Source organism: Macrobrachium rosenbergii, chromosome 47 (genome assembly GCF_040412425.1).
Source record: "Macrobrachium rosenbergii isolate ZJJX-2024 chromosome 47, ASM4041242v1, whole genome shotgun sequence".
Lineage (NCBI taxonomy): Eukaryota > Metazoa > Arthropoda > Malacostraca > Decapoda > Palaemonidae > Macrobrachium > Macrobrachium rosenbergii.
The window spans coordinates 40,784,694-40,803,275 of NC_089787.1; the positions used below are offsets into that span (position 1 = coordinate 40,784,694).

At 36.5% G+C, this 18,582-nt stretch overlaps 1 protein-coding gene across 1 annotated transcript; it reads right to left on the minus strand.

Moving 5' to 3' along the window:
- Window positions 1-15,733: 15,733 nt before the first annotated feature.
- Window positions 15,734-16,555, minus strand: LOC136830912 (KRAB-A domain-containing protein 2-like). The gene has a single exon (XM_067090885.1). It carries the CDS (start codon window positions 16,553-16,555, stop codon window positions 15,734-15,736), a length of 822 nt encoding a protein of 273 aa, XP_066946986.1.
- Between the last annotated feature and the right edge of the window lie 2,027 nt (window positions 16,556-18,582).

Here is an 18,582-nt window from a genome sequence, read left to right on the forward strand (position 1 = left end):
ATGAAATTGGAGAGGAAGAAAGGTTAGTTTTTATGAAGCGGCGCTGCGAGAGATTACTTTTATGAAACTGGGTAGTCATAGATTACCTTTTTTAGGAAACTGGGAAGTCGAAGGGATTGCTTTTATGAAACGGGACGGTCAAAGAGGTTACTATTTATGAAACAGGAAAGCCAGAGAATATCCTTTTAGGAAGCTGTAAAGTCAGAGGTAGTAGCTTTGGGAATCAGTCAAGAAAATATTAATCGGTATTAGACTAAGGTAAAAAGAGATTACTTTTACTAACCTCTGGAAAGTTGAAGAATTTGCCAGTTTGAGGGAAGGCTCGGAGTTCAGCTGTTTTTGAGACAGTGGAAAGTCTCTTTGGCATCTGTCATAGTTGATTGATTGATGGCAATTATCTCGCTTTGCGGCACCAAAGGACACAAAGAACCGTCTCCGGATGTCAGATGAGCGATGCTTTTCAGGCAGCATGTAGATTCTCTTCAAATAATTCTCTCTCTCTCTCTCTCTCTCTCTCTCTCTCTCTCTCTCTCTCTCTCTCTCTCTCTCTCTCTCTCTCTCTCTGTTATTTTTAGGGGAATACATGTGTATATTATTATACAAAATAGATTCTAGAAGCCGATGAAGATTTTATGGCAAACTTCATGGAACTTAATATGCATGAAGAGAATGTATCACTTCGACATAACAAAATGACATCTCGCATCAGACTTACGCTACATTTAAGGACCTATTAAGTTACGCCATCTGCTCTTTTCTTTCAAATTTTTAGACACCTAGAAATTTAAGACCCTCACCGGGTAGATTGACAAGTTGAATGTCACGTCCCATATTACAAAAATATCCTGGGACTTTGTTCTTGAAACGATTCAGTGACTTCATTTGATTGTGCATCCTCCTCCTCCTCCTCCTCCTCCTCCTCCTCCTCCTAAGAAGTGCTCCCCGGTATCTCTGATTTAAGCTGATCTTTGTTGAACGCTTGGAGGAAGGAAATTCCTTAAATCCTTCCATCAAGCAGCAAACCTTTGTTTCTTGTTAGATACGCCTTAAATTTTATTATGAGTGTTCCCAGTCTTATTCCTTCCGTAAATTTTCGGTTGAGATTAGAAGGCAATGGCTGCTTTTCCTGTTGTAGAAGTTCTTTTGACGGAATAATATGGATGGCATTCATATATATTACTTTTCATATTCACCACAAATGAGATCTGCGGGGTATGTAATCCGTCTCAGCGTGACAAGAAATTGAATACACTGGCTAGATAGATATATTTGATAGCTACATGATCACTTTACCTCTCGATTTTCTAAAACATTTTTGGAAACACTTCCCTCTGGAAACCTTGAACCAGATTAGGATAATAAGTGCTCTTCCATCCATGGCAGTATTGGAACCCTTGCAGGCTGTTATATTAAGGTTAATATTCTCTCTCTCTCTCTCTCTCTCTCTCTCTCTCTCTCTCTCTCGCAAAGTGACTTAAGATTCTTCAATTAAGGGTCATGACCGTATTTTGCTTGTCATTTTTTTTAGTCAGTCGACCTATTTTCCCTGGTCTTTTCACAAGATACGGCCTTCTGTGTGATTAGATCGATTGAATCTTCAAATTATGTTGTGCCTTGCATAAATGCTCTGACATTTAACATCTGAGTGGATCCTAATTCTAAGGTTCAGGTTAATAAAGGAACGTTATATGATTATTACCCTGGTTATCATTGTAAGCAAGAATGATTTGTGCCCAGGAAATAAGGTGGACTTAGGGATTATTTCGTGGTAACGTTTTGTAATCATTTTTATGTCCATTTTTTAGGAAGCCTAAGCAGAAGCCTGTTTGTCGTGGATTGCGAGTCGTTATAACTTCTAAGTTATTTTCCATATACGAATGCAAAATGTGATCCTAATATTTTTTAGGATATTGCATATTTTTTCCCCTACTTCACCGAGTATTCCGATTTTTCTGATCTTATGTGCATTTGCAGATTGATCTTTGATCTTTTGGACAGAAATATTGTATGCTTTGTGAGTCATTGATGGAAACAATTTATTTTCTTTTTCACAGATGCCCATGATTTCCCTTTGCATTATAATATTCATATATATACTGTATATTTTACCTAATATTTTAAAGTGCTAGGTTGCGTTTATACGCAGGAATTTAATATCTCTGTGTTTTGATGTACTTGGATTTCGCTAATTTTAAATGTAACATTGAATGGAAGATTAAAGTCCTTATTTTGAAAGTTAGATAACCCTAAACTATTTTTTTACCAGTAAATGCAAAAGGTTTAAAGGGTACCGTTTGACCTTCATTTTTGAGAATCTCTCTCTGTCTCTCTCTCTTGTATCCGTTATTACAAATAATCGCATGTTACTCACTTGTTACGTAGATGGATTAATTTGTTGCCTTATCGCAAGGAAACAAACTTTGAATTTTACACCATTGAGGAAACAGAAATGTGCTGATACAGCTGAAACTTTCGAGTTGAAGCTGGAAAGTGACACATAGTCACATTCAGATCTGTTTTCATCTTTATGCATTTCTGAGAACCCAGGAGGGACGAACTTCTCTTCCAAAATTTTTGTTGCTGTTGCAGACAAACAATTATAATTACGGTTATCTCTTTATAAGCGTTTTATTCGTTCACTCCGTGGCTCTCGAGTCTCTTCGTTATCCATAGCTGCTCGACTAAAGCCACTAAAAATATATGTAATTATATTTTTTTTATACAAAAACAGAATTGTTGACCTCAGTGTCAATGATCCTCTTTAATCCAGTCTTGGGACCGGCATGGACGTGTGAATCCCTCTATCAGAGTTCAGAATTAAAGTTAAGAGCTTGACTATTTCATATTTATTCTTTAAAGACCAAGATGTGCAAAGGTTCTCCGGGAATGGAGTGTAAAAATGCACGAACTTCCTATAAGACGCAGAAGAATAGAACAATAAAGTGGCTATTGTCAAGACTTGTAGTCGAAAACTTTTAATTGGTAGCAAACCAAGACTTCACTTATCTGTATTTATGAAGATGTAAAAGGTGATTTCTTGAATCTTCGACATTCCAATTGTTTAGTACAATTTAAAGGGCCCAAGCACAGATCTTGATGATTTTGAAGCTGGCCATATTACAGGAGATATCGATTTTCTTGTCTTCTGAATGTATTTTTTTTATAATAGACATTTTAGCAGAAGAGACACTTCCGTCGTGGTTTATCATAATTCAGAGAGTGTTTAAAAAAAGTGAAATATTGATGCTTCACTAGCTGACCTTTGAGAAACCTAGTTATTTAATTGGCACTGCAGTATGTATCACTTTCGTTTTTTGGTAACTCCTAATATATGGAAATATATTTCACTTGCGTTGTTTGTTGAGGTTCAAGATGACCATCTCTTGGAATGCCACCAAAAAATGGGGTTAACATATATGCCGAACAATTGGTTGGGCTTTGTCGCATTCATTGAAAGCCTGAACAAATCATTGGTATGTTTTTGCGATCGTAAACTTGTTTATATCACTTGCAGGTTTAGTGTCCGATGTGTGTGTGTAAATCTTTTGCTCTGTATATCTGTGTATATTATATACATGAGCGGGCACAAACACACGTGCGTGTGTATGTATGTATGTATGTATATATATATATATATATATATATATATATATATATATATATATATATATATATATATATGTGTGTGTGTGTGTGTGTGTGTGTGTGTGTGTGTGTGTGTGTGTGTGTGTGCGTTTGTAATTAAAATACGTATAATGCGTATAATGCTGTTGGTACCCATAGCGGTACCAGAAGTACCAGTATGGTTAACTTTAACCTTAAATAAAATGAAAACTACCGAGTCTAGAGGACTGCAATTTGGTATGTTCGACAATTGGAGGGCGGGTGATCAACATGCCAATTTGCAGCCCTCTAGCCTCAGTAGTTTTAAGACTGAGGGGGGACAGAAAAAGCGCAGACGGACAGACAAAGCCGTCACAGAAAACTAAAAGGAAACCCTTTATAATTTTGGCTCTACACTAGTTATTACTCAATGTATTTTTTCCTTTCCTAGGTCTAGTGGTTGGGTTCTGAACAGAATTAAACAGTTGCCTTCAATTCTTGGGAGGCACAACATTGATCATGACATCTTGAGCACGACACATGTTTCTTACTAAATTTTGCTTTATTCAGTATTGCATATAAATGAAATTACAACTTTTAAATTTGTTCAGTATTTTTCATTGGGCTGTTATTTTAGGAGGTATGCAATCAAAGTATTTGTTATATATTAACAATAACAATGCTACCACTTTTTCAGTCCATGTATACATCTAGATGTGATCTACTAAGTCACATCTCCACTCTCTTGATTTATATGGGTACTACACTGGGCTTGTCTGTCGCCGCGAAATTCTTTACTTTATGTTTTTGCTGTTTTCCGCCGCGTTTGTGTGTGGGATACTGAAAAAGCTTCATTAGTTTCTTTTCCCACTTAGCTGACAAATTCCTTTTCACCAAAGTCTTTAAAAAAATTCCAATGTACGGAGTTTAGGAGTACGATTTTAATTTTCTGTTTAAACTACTAAATAATAATAATAATAATAATAATAATAATAATAATAATAATAATAATAATAATAATAATAAATCACCTTGCAGTTACTATTTAAAATTTGTAGATTTCAGAGGGAACCGATTTGATTAGCTACTTATCTTTTTCAGCTTTCGCTTCGCAATCATGAGCCCTGTAATGCGTTTCCAGAACCCTTTAATCCTCTTTGGGCCATTTTTGTCTTCAAGAAAGAGACTAGTTCATTAGCACTTTGTTTTCTTTTCTTACATGGCAGTAGCGAGTTTTGAATATTTTCATTTAGTCATAGAAAAAAAATTATGTAATAAAAATCAGTAGATATAGAGCTAGTGGATGAATTTACCTTTGAAAGGCATTGTAAAGAAGGTTATTTCCTGAATAGCAAAGTTCGGTTTTTGCAGAATTAATAGAATGCAGTCTGCTGAAAGGAAATGGGATCAGGTTGCGTGCTGTGTTAGAGTAACATTTTTACTTAGTTCACACATTAGGGGTCTGTTGACGAAACGAGATAGCACAGTAATTAATCCTAATTCACTGTGAAGTATAGATGTAATAAATCGATTGCGGAAATAGGTTGTAGCACAGGCTGGTTTGTAGGCGCATGTCACCACAGTAGGCTATCCTGTTCGACCTTTATACCCGTGGAAATTAAAATAATCATAATGAAAGGTACGCATTTGAATAAAATAAGTAAAAGATGGGGGAATGAAAAGAACTTAATGAAAAGGAAGAATTGATGCTTAATCATTCAGTTTCAAATAATAAAAATTGATAAAATTACTCGGGAACTTGTTGCAACAGTTTATGGAGATTTCAACACATTTAATTAAACACTGCGTTTTCGTATTTCATTCAAGATTACTGTTAAAAGAGGTGTTTTATCACGCTTGGATTTGACTTTGCACATAAAAGTCGTTGAGTAGTCTTTCCTTGACGAAGAAAATCGTTGAGGTTGGGCACTGTGCCAAATACTTTTTTTTTTACTCAATAAAATCTTTGCTTTGCCGAGATCAGCTTCATACCCAGCTGACTCCATCACTTAGATCCATTTCCCACTTTCGGGAAGTTTGACTCTGCACTGTCCTAACGAGACATTCTGACGATTCTCAATTGTTCAGCTCTCATATATGAATTGCCTGTGCAGTACTTACAAAATAATACAATGTACTGACTCTGCAAATCGTCCCAAACTTAACACTGAACCATCGCTGTATACCTAAAAAACCTCACAATTTTTCATTATTATCAAGAGCTGCTACGATATGTAATGAAACTGCTTATGACTCGTCAACAAGGCAACTTTATCTAATTTCTTCATTGATATTTTGTCAGGGATTCTACAACGAGCATTTTATGAAACTTGTGAATACAGAAGCCATTAACCTGTTATTGCCATGACGGCCAGGTATTACTGAAGTTGCAATGTCCCATTGAATAAGGGAGCAGAAATGACGTTGCTTTGTATTTTTTGGTTGAAATGGTGTAAAAAAGAAGTCACCCACAAATTTTTCAAGCAACATCCACAAATTTTACCCACAAAAAATGTCTTAAATTTTTTTATAATAGTTACTAGTTTCTAAGTAGGTTAATTCAAAATATAATTAAACTGTATTTTTGTTAATACCTTTTTGCATTAAATTTTGACATAGAAATTAATATTTGAATTTATTTTCGATTAATAGCATACAAATATATATATATATATATATATATATATGTATGTATGTATGTATGTATGTATGTATGTATGTATGTATGTATGTATGTATGTATGTATGTATGTATGTATGTATGTATGTATGTATGTATGTATATCAAGTAACATCGACAAAAACGCTTAGTACAACAAAAACAAAGATTTTTAAAAATTAACTCTTTGGCTTCATTCAGATTATCACAAACCGAATTGACTTGTTAATTGTAATTACCCTTCTGTAATGTAGGCTACAACTTTAGTAGATCCATTCAAAAAATACAGGACAAAATAACAAACTAAAAGAATATTTGGTTTCACAATTTTTGTAAATCAAGCACCAGTAGCCAGAAATGCCTAGTACAACAGAAACTAAAATAAAAGAAAGAATAAAATATTTTGCTTCATTCATATTAAGACAAACCCATTAAAAAATAGTGAAAAAAAACTAAAAAAGTGTATTTGTTTCACTATGAAAGCTAATTAGCCTGATTGATTATACATTTTAATAAATTTTTAGAGAAATTTTCTCTTCATCGTCCTCCTCTTCCCCACTACCTTTAGCTCCTAAGTTCCTTAGCATGCCACTGGATGGTGTGAAACTGGAACAATTCATTGACTGCTTTGCCAGACCAAACCGGATCTGTAGAAGAGCTTCTACTGATCTCACATGTAGCCTGTTCCTTAATTTCGTATGGACCACATTCATTTGTGAAAAATTCCTTCAATATTGGCATTAGAAAAAGGAAATGACAATAAAGATAATGCCAATGATCATATATTTGGAAATTTTTTTCCGCCAGAGGAATTTGTGTGCTCATTTAGGCTACCTCTGCCCAGAAACTGACAGTATCTCTAAGACATTCTTGAGGCCACTGTACGAAGCTGATGTTACTCCGTTCATTTTCCAGTTCATCCATATCAACAAAGGTTGATTTGTATCTACCAGCAGTAGGTACAATAGATCTTTTGCAGGGATGGGGGATCGTATTTAATGGACGTAAGGTCTTTAGCATTAAAGGAGTTTCGACATTGTCTGGAAGACGCTGCTTCACCTAATTAATAAGTTCTAGCATGAAACTTATATACGGTACCGTTCTTTGACATAAATTATTTGTTTAATTGTTATGTTCAGTCTTGTTCAAAGACTGAGCATAACAGTTAAACTCATAGCCAAAGTAGATGATTGTATGTGGTAGGATGTAATTCGTAATGTTGAGGTTTGGTAAATTAGATTATCTTTAGCACACTTTGACAAGTAATTTGAATCCACTACTACCTGCATGAGACTGCGGTACATGTCCAATAAATCATCTGTGATTTTTGTAATATCAGCGTTCTGACTTTGAAATTTTTTATTCACTCTCACAACCTCCTTCAGAACCTTTCGAACAAACAGGAGGTACAATTTATTCTGAGGATCCTTGTAGGCATTAAAAAGTTCTTTGGCTGTGTAGCACTGTTTCTTTGAAGCAGACATTTCAAAATGAAGTTTCAATGGATCCCATTTATCAAGTATAACATTTATTGCCTCTAAGCGTGCCAACCATCGTGTAGCAGCTAGTCCTGGCACTTTTTTGGCAATTGGCCTTCTAATACCTTACATATCTCTTGATATGTGTGTATTCTTCTGGGGCTGTTGAAAACCAAGTATGGGTTTCCCTAACCAAAAATTTTAGAATTGTGGGAAGATTTTCACAGGCTTTGGAAGCAGCTAAATGAAGTGAGTGACATACACATCTGACAACGGTTAATTCAGGATTATCATTTTTCAGTAATGTTGACAGAGAGTGTTTTTCCAACATTGAACTGGCACCATCAGTGCCTGTGCCGATCAACTTACTAAGACTTAAACCATCCTCCTCAAGACAGTCTTTTACGGCTTTTTAATTGTGTTTGCAGTTGTGTCTTTCAGAAGTTTCAGATGAAAAAAAGTATCCACCATGGCTCTTTTCTTTGCACTGTAGAACAGAATACTCAGTCCCAAGCATGTGATATTTGCCTCATTTGTGCTCTCATCAAATCAGGCTGTAATACTGGTCACCAATTTCACTTCTTAGACCCTGTGCGAAAGATGGGGCGAATACAAGTTTTTGTAAGTGGGCACACTTGGTGCAATGGAGCTTTATTTTCTGTAGTGTAGTTGATGTTTTGTCTAACTGAGATATCAGTACACCTAAATGATCTACAGATAACGTTGAGGCATGCTCAGATATAAACACAGCCAGTTTCAGTTCAGGTACTTTCATGGGGTCTTTTTCTGCAGACTGGAAATGGGCTCTGATAAACGTCTGAGCTCTACTTCCGCATGACTTCGCGTTGTCAGTGTGTCTCTTTGTTTCAGCATGACCAAGAATAGTTTTCATGTGTGCTTGTAGGGAAGTGCCACAAACTTTGCAATTGGCCTTGGTTCTGTCACTCGGGAATGCCTGCAGCCATCTTGCACAAAAAATATTCTACTTCAAGTTCTGCTTATTGTTATTTTTCACAGTGGTTATGGTTATGTAATTACGAGTTGGTTTTCAAAACTCAATACTCTACCATCCTTCTATCCGAAGGATTTTTTTTTTTTTTTTTTTTTTAGTAAGCACAGTCCCCACAAAGGAGACACCATCTCTACATCATGATTACATTATCATAATCGAATAATAATGCAAAATAAATTCATCATAAAAAAATTAGAATCATCGTTTATCTTGACAATCTATGATTAAAATATCTTCATTATTATTTATTTGTAATTGTGGAAAAATAATATCTTTCTTTGTGTGTGCGTCTCATATTTGTATTACTGTGCACGTGTGTGAGCTTGTGTGTGTGTGTTTGTTTGTGTGTGTATGTGTGTATAAAATGGTATTGCAAGTCACTATATGTATGTTAGTGTGTAGGCTTATTACTCGTGATACTGGGTCTCACCAGTACTCTGCAGGAGGCTATATGGCACCTCAAAACACGGGCACACAATGTTTTTATGTCATTATATATTAGTAAGTTATTTAAACTGTCACATTACTGTATATGAATATTGACCAGTGCACCTAATAGATGTAGTTTACTGCCTAGACTATTTAGGCATTGAATATAGGCCTATTGCTAAATAATCAAAAGCATCTATAGACCTTGGGAAAATCTAATCATAATCACAAAAACGAAAAATAGAAAAGGCTAGCCTAATTAAAGGAAAGCCAGAAAACTTGAAAACTAATCATAATTTAGTTGAAATAAAGAAAACATTCCAAATGATAATCAAAATAAAAACCATTCCATAAGATAATCAAAATTAGATAGGCCTGCTATTATTTAATTATATCTTACCCATGCCTTCTTTTCAGAATTGAAGTTTTGCTTAGCAAGTCATCCTAGAACACAAAATGTGATAACACTACTAACCTTTGAATCTGTCATCACTCTCCCAGACTGATCTATAATGTTGAGTGTATTTTTTTTATCACTCATGACACCAACAGTGCAACAGCTTGAATTCGGGAAATATTGGAAAATACAAGGTCGTTGACTCTCGTGGTTCTCTGCCTCGGGCTCGAACTGCACTGAGTGAAGGGAGGGCAGACGACGGAGGGCAGATTTGCAGAGCAGACTGTCTCGGCAAAGGAGCAATGAGACAAACCCTGGACATGTCAAATTCCGTGAACATGATCGAGACAGGAATACAGGATCAGTTATTCCCTGCCACAGTTATGGAATACTCAAAGTACTTTCCCACGACATATTGACAAATAATGTATTTCGTTTGTTCCCAAAATTACTTACAAGTACCCCCAAATACCCACAAAATTTACCTACAAATATGACGTAAAATGGCTCACCCACAGAGCCACCCACAAAGAGCTTGCCTACCCACAAATCCCACAAAGGGGCAACACTTAGTAGCTGGTCTTTCTTTTCATCATGGCTGAATTTCCACCACACTGCTGGTAATTTAAATGGAAAGCATGTGGTCATAAGGAGGTCCCCCGCCCCCTCCCAGATAGTGGTGGCTAGATGTAGTAGATTTTAAAAGGATTTCATTACGTTGTTGTTATAGCTTTGGTGAATGCTTGCTGTAGGTTTGTTTATGTGGATGTGAATGCTACATCTTTAGATGTAGGTATTTTTGATACTGTGGTATTCATATATTACCAATCACATTTACCACACTTCTGTGTTTCCATGTCTATCAGTATTTTTCACACGATCATACTTTATCCTAAACACTAACCATTCTTTGAGATGTTAAGCCCCAAAACTCATTTTGCCAATTTCTGAAGCTAGTTTCTTAAAGTTTAGGTCTTAGCTTAACCATATTTGTTTAGACCTTAATCTGCTGAATATACAAAGCAGACTAGAGTAATGTCTTGGGAATGCCATGCCCTTGTAAAGGGGAACCTCTAAGTGGTGTTACTTTTCAAGTACAAGAATAACTGCTGTTACTCTGAAACTCCTGTTCCAAAGGGCTCACTCCTCCCATGAAACTGATAGACTGGTCACCAGCTACTAATATTGCAAACCATTATGAAGCTTCGTCCACATTGTAGCGCCACAAGAGGATTATGCAGAGCAATAATACTGCCCCCCTCAGTCCAGTAACTCACACTCTACTGATTAGTCAATGGATGGGGTTTGATTTTCTTGACCTTGGAAAGTTGAAGTCCAGTTATTGGAATGTCTCCAGTCCAACACTTTAGATAGATACATCAGTGGCAAAGAACTTTTGCTCTGAAGTTCCCCCTTTTCCTATGTGAATATTGAAATGTTACAGTTTGTGTTTTTAAGGAACATATTTTGTCGATTGAAGTACTGATTATTTTACTAGGATGCCCTCCGCTGTGGGACAGTAGTCAGAAGGGTGGCAGTGGACTTACAAACTTTGACATCAACTCTGACATAAGCCATTCGGAATACTAGATCCAATACATTACCAGAAGTAAGATGAGGCCCAGTCATTAGTAGGAAAATGTGAACAGGTTGAGAGAATTCTTAAAAAGACTTGCCATTGGTGATCAGCAACATACGGGAATAGTCAGTTAGTATGTTAAAGCATTGAAATTGGAGGTCACTTTTAAGCATGGTCAATAGTTTTTGTAAGTGACGAATGAGTAAGGCTGAGTGATTTATTTAATAATAAAAGAGTGAACGAGTTTTCGTTTCTATTAACTTTCGTATTATTATTTTTGTAGTAACTCTTTCGTGCAGTATGTCTCTGACCTCTCATTACTTGTAGTTTTTCCATTTTTAGACATATAATAACTGAAATGTATGCCATCTTACGAAAAACTGTGCATCTTAGGTTTGGTACCCGTTCATCTTCTCCATTGATTTTTGAGGGACTCTTTACCGACCAGGAAACAGGTAAATTGGGGTTGAATTAAAGAGCAGACATTGAAATTGTAGTGGAACAAAAGTTCAAGTTGAATTAAGGGATTAAAGGGAGATTGATCTATAAGTTGTAGCAAAGATTATTAGTGTTGAATCCTTGTGTTATATCATTCATAAAAAATGTTCATATTAACGTTTCTGCCACAGTGAGTCAACCCGCTCTGTCTTTTCTTTCCCCCTTTTCTTATATTCTTCGGACCTGGGCAAGACGAGGACATGAGGTTGCCCTTCTCATTGGCCTTTGCTCTTGAAGGATATTTTCGACTGTCCTTGAACGAAAGTAAAGTAGATAAATATTCTTATGGAAATGCGAAGTGGGCGCATTTCAACCACCGATATATTATTGTATAGTTGTCAGCGGTAAACCTTCATCAATCCATGTCTTTCCGCCCACCGAAATTCTCTTTACATCACCTTTTATCTTTTTCCTGATCACTTGTTTATCGGACAACATTGGAGGACTTTGGGTCGAATGGTGTATGCGTCATTGGATTATGCCTTATGTAACTTATTCATCAGTAGATATTGGGAATTTCAGTAGTTGTTCTAAGGTAAGTTACATTGATCTATTTCACCTGTCGTTTGTCCTGGTAATGAAGCGCACTCTGAATAATAATGATAGCAATCCAAATTACTGAATTAATTATTTATATAATCTAGACATGTAGGTACGCACACTTATGTATATACATATATGTGTGTGTCCTGTGTTGGACAGACTGCATAAAAATTGTAACGTAATCCTGTTACTTAATTTATTTATCCCCCCCTTTTTATGACATTGTAACCTTTCTTTCTAAAGATTACTTAAACATCAAATTCTCTCAGTGATATCCGCAACTTCTTCCAGTCACCACAACAGTCACTGACGTCATTTCAGCATGTCTTCGTGTTTCGCTCCACCGTACCCCTGACCACTATTCTGACAGTGCCTGGCTACGAGAACTTTATCAACCTCTAGGTACCATTATTGCCACATCGATTCGTCTTATTATTATTATTATTATTATTATTATTATTATTATTATTATTATTATTATTATTATTATTATTCAGAAGATGAACCTAATTTATATGGAACAAGCTCACTGGGGACATTGACTTGGAATTCAACCTTCCAAAGAAGTAAAAGAAGGTAATAGGAAATACAGAAAGAAGTGATCAGTTGTTTAAAAAGAAAAGGAAAAAAAAAGAAAAAAATATTTGAAAAGAAAAGGAAAAAAAAAAAAAAATATTTGGCCATCACCAACACCAACTAGTAAGCGCCACCATCTCCACTTCTTCTCACCTCTGTCGCCGCTCACGTTCACCGTCACCACCCCTCTTCACCACCATTCACCATCACCACCCACTCCTCGCCCCCGTCACCACCCATCTTCGCCAACACCAACCCTCTTTACCTTTCCCGTCACTCCCCAGTTCCAATTTATTTTCGCGTCGCCCCCTACTGTATATTTTAATTATTTGGCCGTTTGTGGCTTTGCCTTGATCCGGCAGGTGGACGTTTCAGCATCAGCAGCTGTCAGTTGGAGGGGATTTCATGACGGCGGGATTCCCGAAAAGCGGAGAGGGGAAACGGCTTAGAATTAATTAGATAATTGGCCGCACCTGATTTCGGGAAGTCGCTGTGTTTATGTTCGTTGTTTGGAATGTTGTTTGTGTTTGTCTGTATATGAGGATGTATGCCTATTTTAGATTTCATTAGATGCGTATGAAAATACAAGAACGGTTAGTGTGTGTATATGTATATATAATTATATAATATATATATATATATATATATATATATATATATATATATATATATAATATTTGTTTTTATCACATACACAGTGTTATATATATATATATATATATATATATATATATATATATATATATATATATATATATATATATATATATGTTACAGTCAGTCTCTAAATCCAGACAATTTGTAAAGTGACTGAATATTTCAGGTAATTTATGAACTGCCTAGTTCACCCAGTCATTTTATAAATCAGCTGAAAATCGCAGACAATTTACAAAGTGACGAAAATTTTGATAGATTTTCTTGGCATAATGACTGAAATGGTCGTGTGTGTGTGTGTGTGTGTGTGTGTGTGACATATTGACTCATATGAAGTAATGACCTGAGGAACCTGAGGAAATGATCATTGTGTGTGTGTTTTAACTAGCTGTTACCCTCTCACTGCCATTTTCACAGTCAGTGTGTGTGTGTGTGTGTGACACTGACCAGTACAGGCAAAGGGTACAGGCGTCTGCGGGCTGAACAGCTAATCAGAGCAGTTGTTTGTTGGCCTTGTCCCTGACACTGTCCTTCCGTGAGGTGTAGGCTAATTTATTTGCGGAATCTGTGGCGTGTGTGTGTGTGTGACATATTGACTCATATGAAGTAATGACCTGAGGAACCTGAGGAACGAGATAATTACAAAATTAAAACTTAATTCTAAAATGCGACATTTTTATTATTATATCATTTGTTTATTCTTACAATTTAAACTAGAGTGGCACCGTAATGAATAGACAGAAAAACAAACCTGATTCTTGAGTAAAACTTTATTTTTTAAAACCTGAGGAACGAGATAATTACAAAATTAAAACTTAATTCTAAAATGCGACATTTTTATTATTATATCATTTTTTTATTCTTACAATTTAAACTAGAGTGGCACCGACTATTGCACTTGTGACCTTCTTTGTAACATTTACAGCGATTTGTTTGACACTGTTTCTTGCCTGCAGTACAGTTGCACTTAGCATAACCTTGACCACCAAACCTAGATGATTGCTGTACTGCCTGACGAAGTCCTATTTCCTTGTATGCACTTACTTCATCAATACTATACAGTTAATGGCTGCAGATATCAAATTGGCTCCTACTATAGCGCCCCTTGAGTATCCCATCTCTCACGCCTATTCGATACATGTCATTTTCGTTACGATCTAGGATAACACCGATAACATTTCGTGGATCACCTTTCCCTCGATCAACTAACGGGATGGGAATTGTCACGTTATCTCCTGGATCACCTGGGACGTGTTCTAAACGACTACGTTTGACCATACGCTCAGCTTGAGCTAACTGACCAGCTGATGCTCTGGACCGTTGAAGTGCTATGTCTTCTTGGAGCTGATGAAGTCTTCCTTGAGGATTCTGGCCACAGGTTGGACTGACTGGATAGGCAAAGCCCTCTGCTGAGCCATCTGAATAAAGGAAAACAAAGAATAAATGCAGTTACTTTTCTTTCCTTAATAACAAAAGAACATTTAATTCATGGAGATAGACTTGCCATGTGGTTTGGAATTTAACCAAATTAGTTTAATATTTACATTTTATAACAAAAGATTTTTTTTATAGAGCAGAGCTCTCTGATGAACCATCTGAATAAACAAAAACAAAGAATTAATGCAGTTACTTTTCTTTCCTTAATAACAAAATAAAAAGAAATAATTAATGGTGATAGACTTGTCATGTAGTTTGAAATTTAACCAAATTAATTTTCAGTTACATTTTATAACAGTATTTTTTTCCATCTCTACCTGGCTGAGCGAAGTCCTCTGGCGAGTCATTTGGAGGAGCAGAGCTCTCTGATGAACCATCTGAATAAACGAAAACAAAGATTTAATGCAGTTACTTTTCTTTCCTTAATAACAAAATAAAAAAGTAATTAATGGTGATAGACTTGTCATGTGGTTTGGAATTTAACCAAATTATTTAAATATGTTACATTTTTTAACATTTTATTTATTTATTTATTTATTTATTTTTTGCATCTCTACCTGGCTGAGCGAAGTCCTCTGGCGAGTCATTTGGAGGAGCAGAACATTCAGGTGAATCGTCTGGAGGGTTCGTGAACTCGGGTAATTCGTCTGGCCGAGTAGAGTCAGAGGAGAAACTGTAAGCTCCAAGTAAATCCTCTTCAGTGATCATTGTCTTCAAAACTTCTTCTGGAAGTGCGGTTGAACGTAGACCTACTCTGGCGTCAACACCAAAGAGTGCTTTGTATGGAGATTGTTTGATTCCAGAATGGTAACTGGAGTTCTTTTGGAACTGCACAAACCTGAGTCCCATGGGCCAGTCAGTTGTATCATTATCCCCTAACCATGAAATAAGCATGTCTTATATCACAGTTAAGGCGTTCAACAGATCCCTGGCTCTGTGGATGCCTTGGTTTACCATGAACAATCAACAGGTCTGGCCAAAGAAGTTTGAGTTCCGAAATTACCAATGCTGTAAATTCACTACCATTATCACTCTGAAGAATTTGAGGGGCTCCGAACATTAAAAATATGTCCATTAGCTGGAATGCAACCTCAGCGGCTCTTTTTGAAGTTAAGGGGCGCAATATGCAATACTTTGTTAGATGATCTTGGTACACCATTATCCACTTATACTTTCCTTTGGCGCAAGACTGCATGTCAACAAGGTCCACCTGAGATCGTGAACCATAATCCTTAGATAAAATCGGTTTGACAGTTACTCCCTTTGTCGCACATCTCTTCCGTTTCTTTTGACACTGAACACACAAAGATTTGAACAGTTCTATAGTATCTCTAGTTATGTTCGCATATTTTGACAGCTCTTTGACCATTTTGTCTCTTCCGCCATGTCCCGTAGCCATGTGAGCACGTTTTATTGTTTCAAACATATCCTCAACGTGTACAAAATAAACAAGTTCTTGAGTTTCATCCTTCCGTTTTTTTATTAACTTTTCAACACCACCACACTGAAGAACTTCGTAACGTCCAAGGATGTAATACTGCCGATTTGATTTGTTTTTTGCACTTGACGCAACTCTGAGTTCCTCTATCAGATTGTAGTACTCAATTTTAGTTAGTATTAATGACTTTGAATCAGAGTTCTTCTTCAACATCACTTTCTCATAGAAATTTTCTTCTTGGGAACACGCCATAGCTTCCGCAAATAACTGCTCTGATTAGCTGTTCAGCCCGCAGACGCCTGTACCCTTTGCCTGTACTGGTCAGTGTCACACACACACACACACACACACACACACACTGACTGTGAAAATGGCAGTGAGAGGGTAACAGCTAGTTAAAACACACACACAATGATCATTTCCTCAGGTTCCTCAGGTCATTACTTCATATGAGTCAATATGTCACACACACACACACACACACACACACACACACACACACACACACACACACACACACACACACACACAGGATCATTTCAGTCATTATGCCAAGAAAATCTATCAAAATTTTAGTCACTTTGTAAATTGTCTGCGATTTTCAGCTGATTTATAAAATGACTGGGTGAACTAGGCAGTTCACAAATTACCTGAAATAATCAGTCACTTTACAAATTGTCTGGATTTAGAGATTGACTGTAACACACACACACACACACACACACACACACACACACACACACACACACACACATATATATATATATATATATACACATATATATATATATATATATATATACACACACACACATTAAGCTACAAACGTCCTTTAATATCCAATTCGCTCTACCTCGGAAATAATATATTTTCATATATGTTACCGAAGGGGAATTTTTTAGTTGATAATAAGTTCGTTGTCCCGTGGGCTCGAACCAACGAAAGACAAGAACTCAGGTGATTTGTAGGTGAGGGTCGGTATCAACTTAAACCTCACTTGTTGGCCGTGTGGGTAAAGGCGTCACTATAGTCTTGAGTTCTTGTCTTTCGTTGGTTCGAGCCCACGGGACGACGAACTTATTATCAACTAAAAAATTCCCCTTCGGTAACATACATGAAAATATATTATTTCCGAGGTAGAGCGAATTGGATATTAAAGGACGTTTGTAGCTTAATGCTTGTATATGAATCACGGTGATGTGATAAAAATTCATTCATATATATACATATATATGTATATAATGTTTGTATGTATGAGTGACTATGTATGCATGTATGTATATCCTTCACATACAACATACGGGTATGAGTTAATAATACTTGGCCTTAAAAGAGAGAAGTTTGTGTTACTTTTTTGTGGGCTGTTATTATTTTTATAATAATAATAATAATAATAATAATAATAATAATAATAATAATAATAATATTATTATTATTATTATTACTACAGGAAATGACATTGGTTGCTACAAAGCTCGTTATTTTCACCTTTGTGATTATTGTTTTGAAAGGTAAGAATGACATCGCACATTAAAATGCTGTATACTACCTTTCTATACATGCCAGTTTAGAGTTCGCCAAGCCAGTTGTAAAACCCCCAAAATACAAGACCGTTGGGTGTTTCACAGAAGCCGTTATAGGTCGCCACATTCATCCATCATCATCGTAAGTCACGTTTTATTTAATGATCGACTGGCATTAGGTCTGCCTTTGGAGCGGCCGAAGGAGGAGGAGGAGGAGGAGGAGGAATGCTCCCCCAATTAGTAGTCCACGTCGCTGGCATACCTTTCAAAGTTCTCTCCATTCCATTCACCCGGGAAAAAAAGAATGTCTCTCGGCTTCTGTTTTTCCCATACCCGTATAACCTCCTGTTTTTTGAGAGGCGGATCTGTATCGCCTTTCACGTGTTTTGTTTTTTAACCAGTATGTTACACGTGGGCGTGAAGATGCCCGTTTTGTCGATTGTTATATACTTCAGCACAAGAACGATCCCGGCAGTGAATTAAGTACCCTGTAGTTGGTTGATTGGTAGGTCAGCTGGGGGAAAGAAGGTCATGGGGCTAACAACCTCATCCCAATTGATTTAATGAGAGCTAGGTTAACCTTGGGAGCTATCCTTCTAAGGGAGACTGGTATTATATATGCATCACTTATTTCCGGGTCACTAACCACGGCAGCAATATGAAATCCCGTGGAATATACTCTCGTTATCTAACCACATAGAATATCTTTTAGAGTTATAGTAGATGATTTGCTTCCAAGCACTTACTAATCTCCTC

Excerpts from the sequence above, each read along its gene's own strand:
- LOC136830912 (XM_067090885.1), bottom strand. The coding sequence starts at position 16,555 with ATGGCGTGTTCCCAAGAAGAAAATTTCTATGAGAAAGTGATGTTGAAG.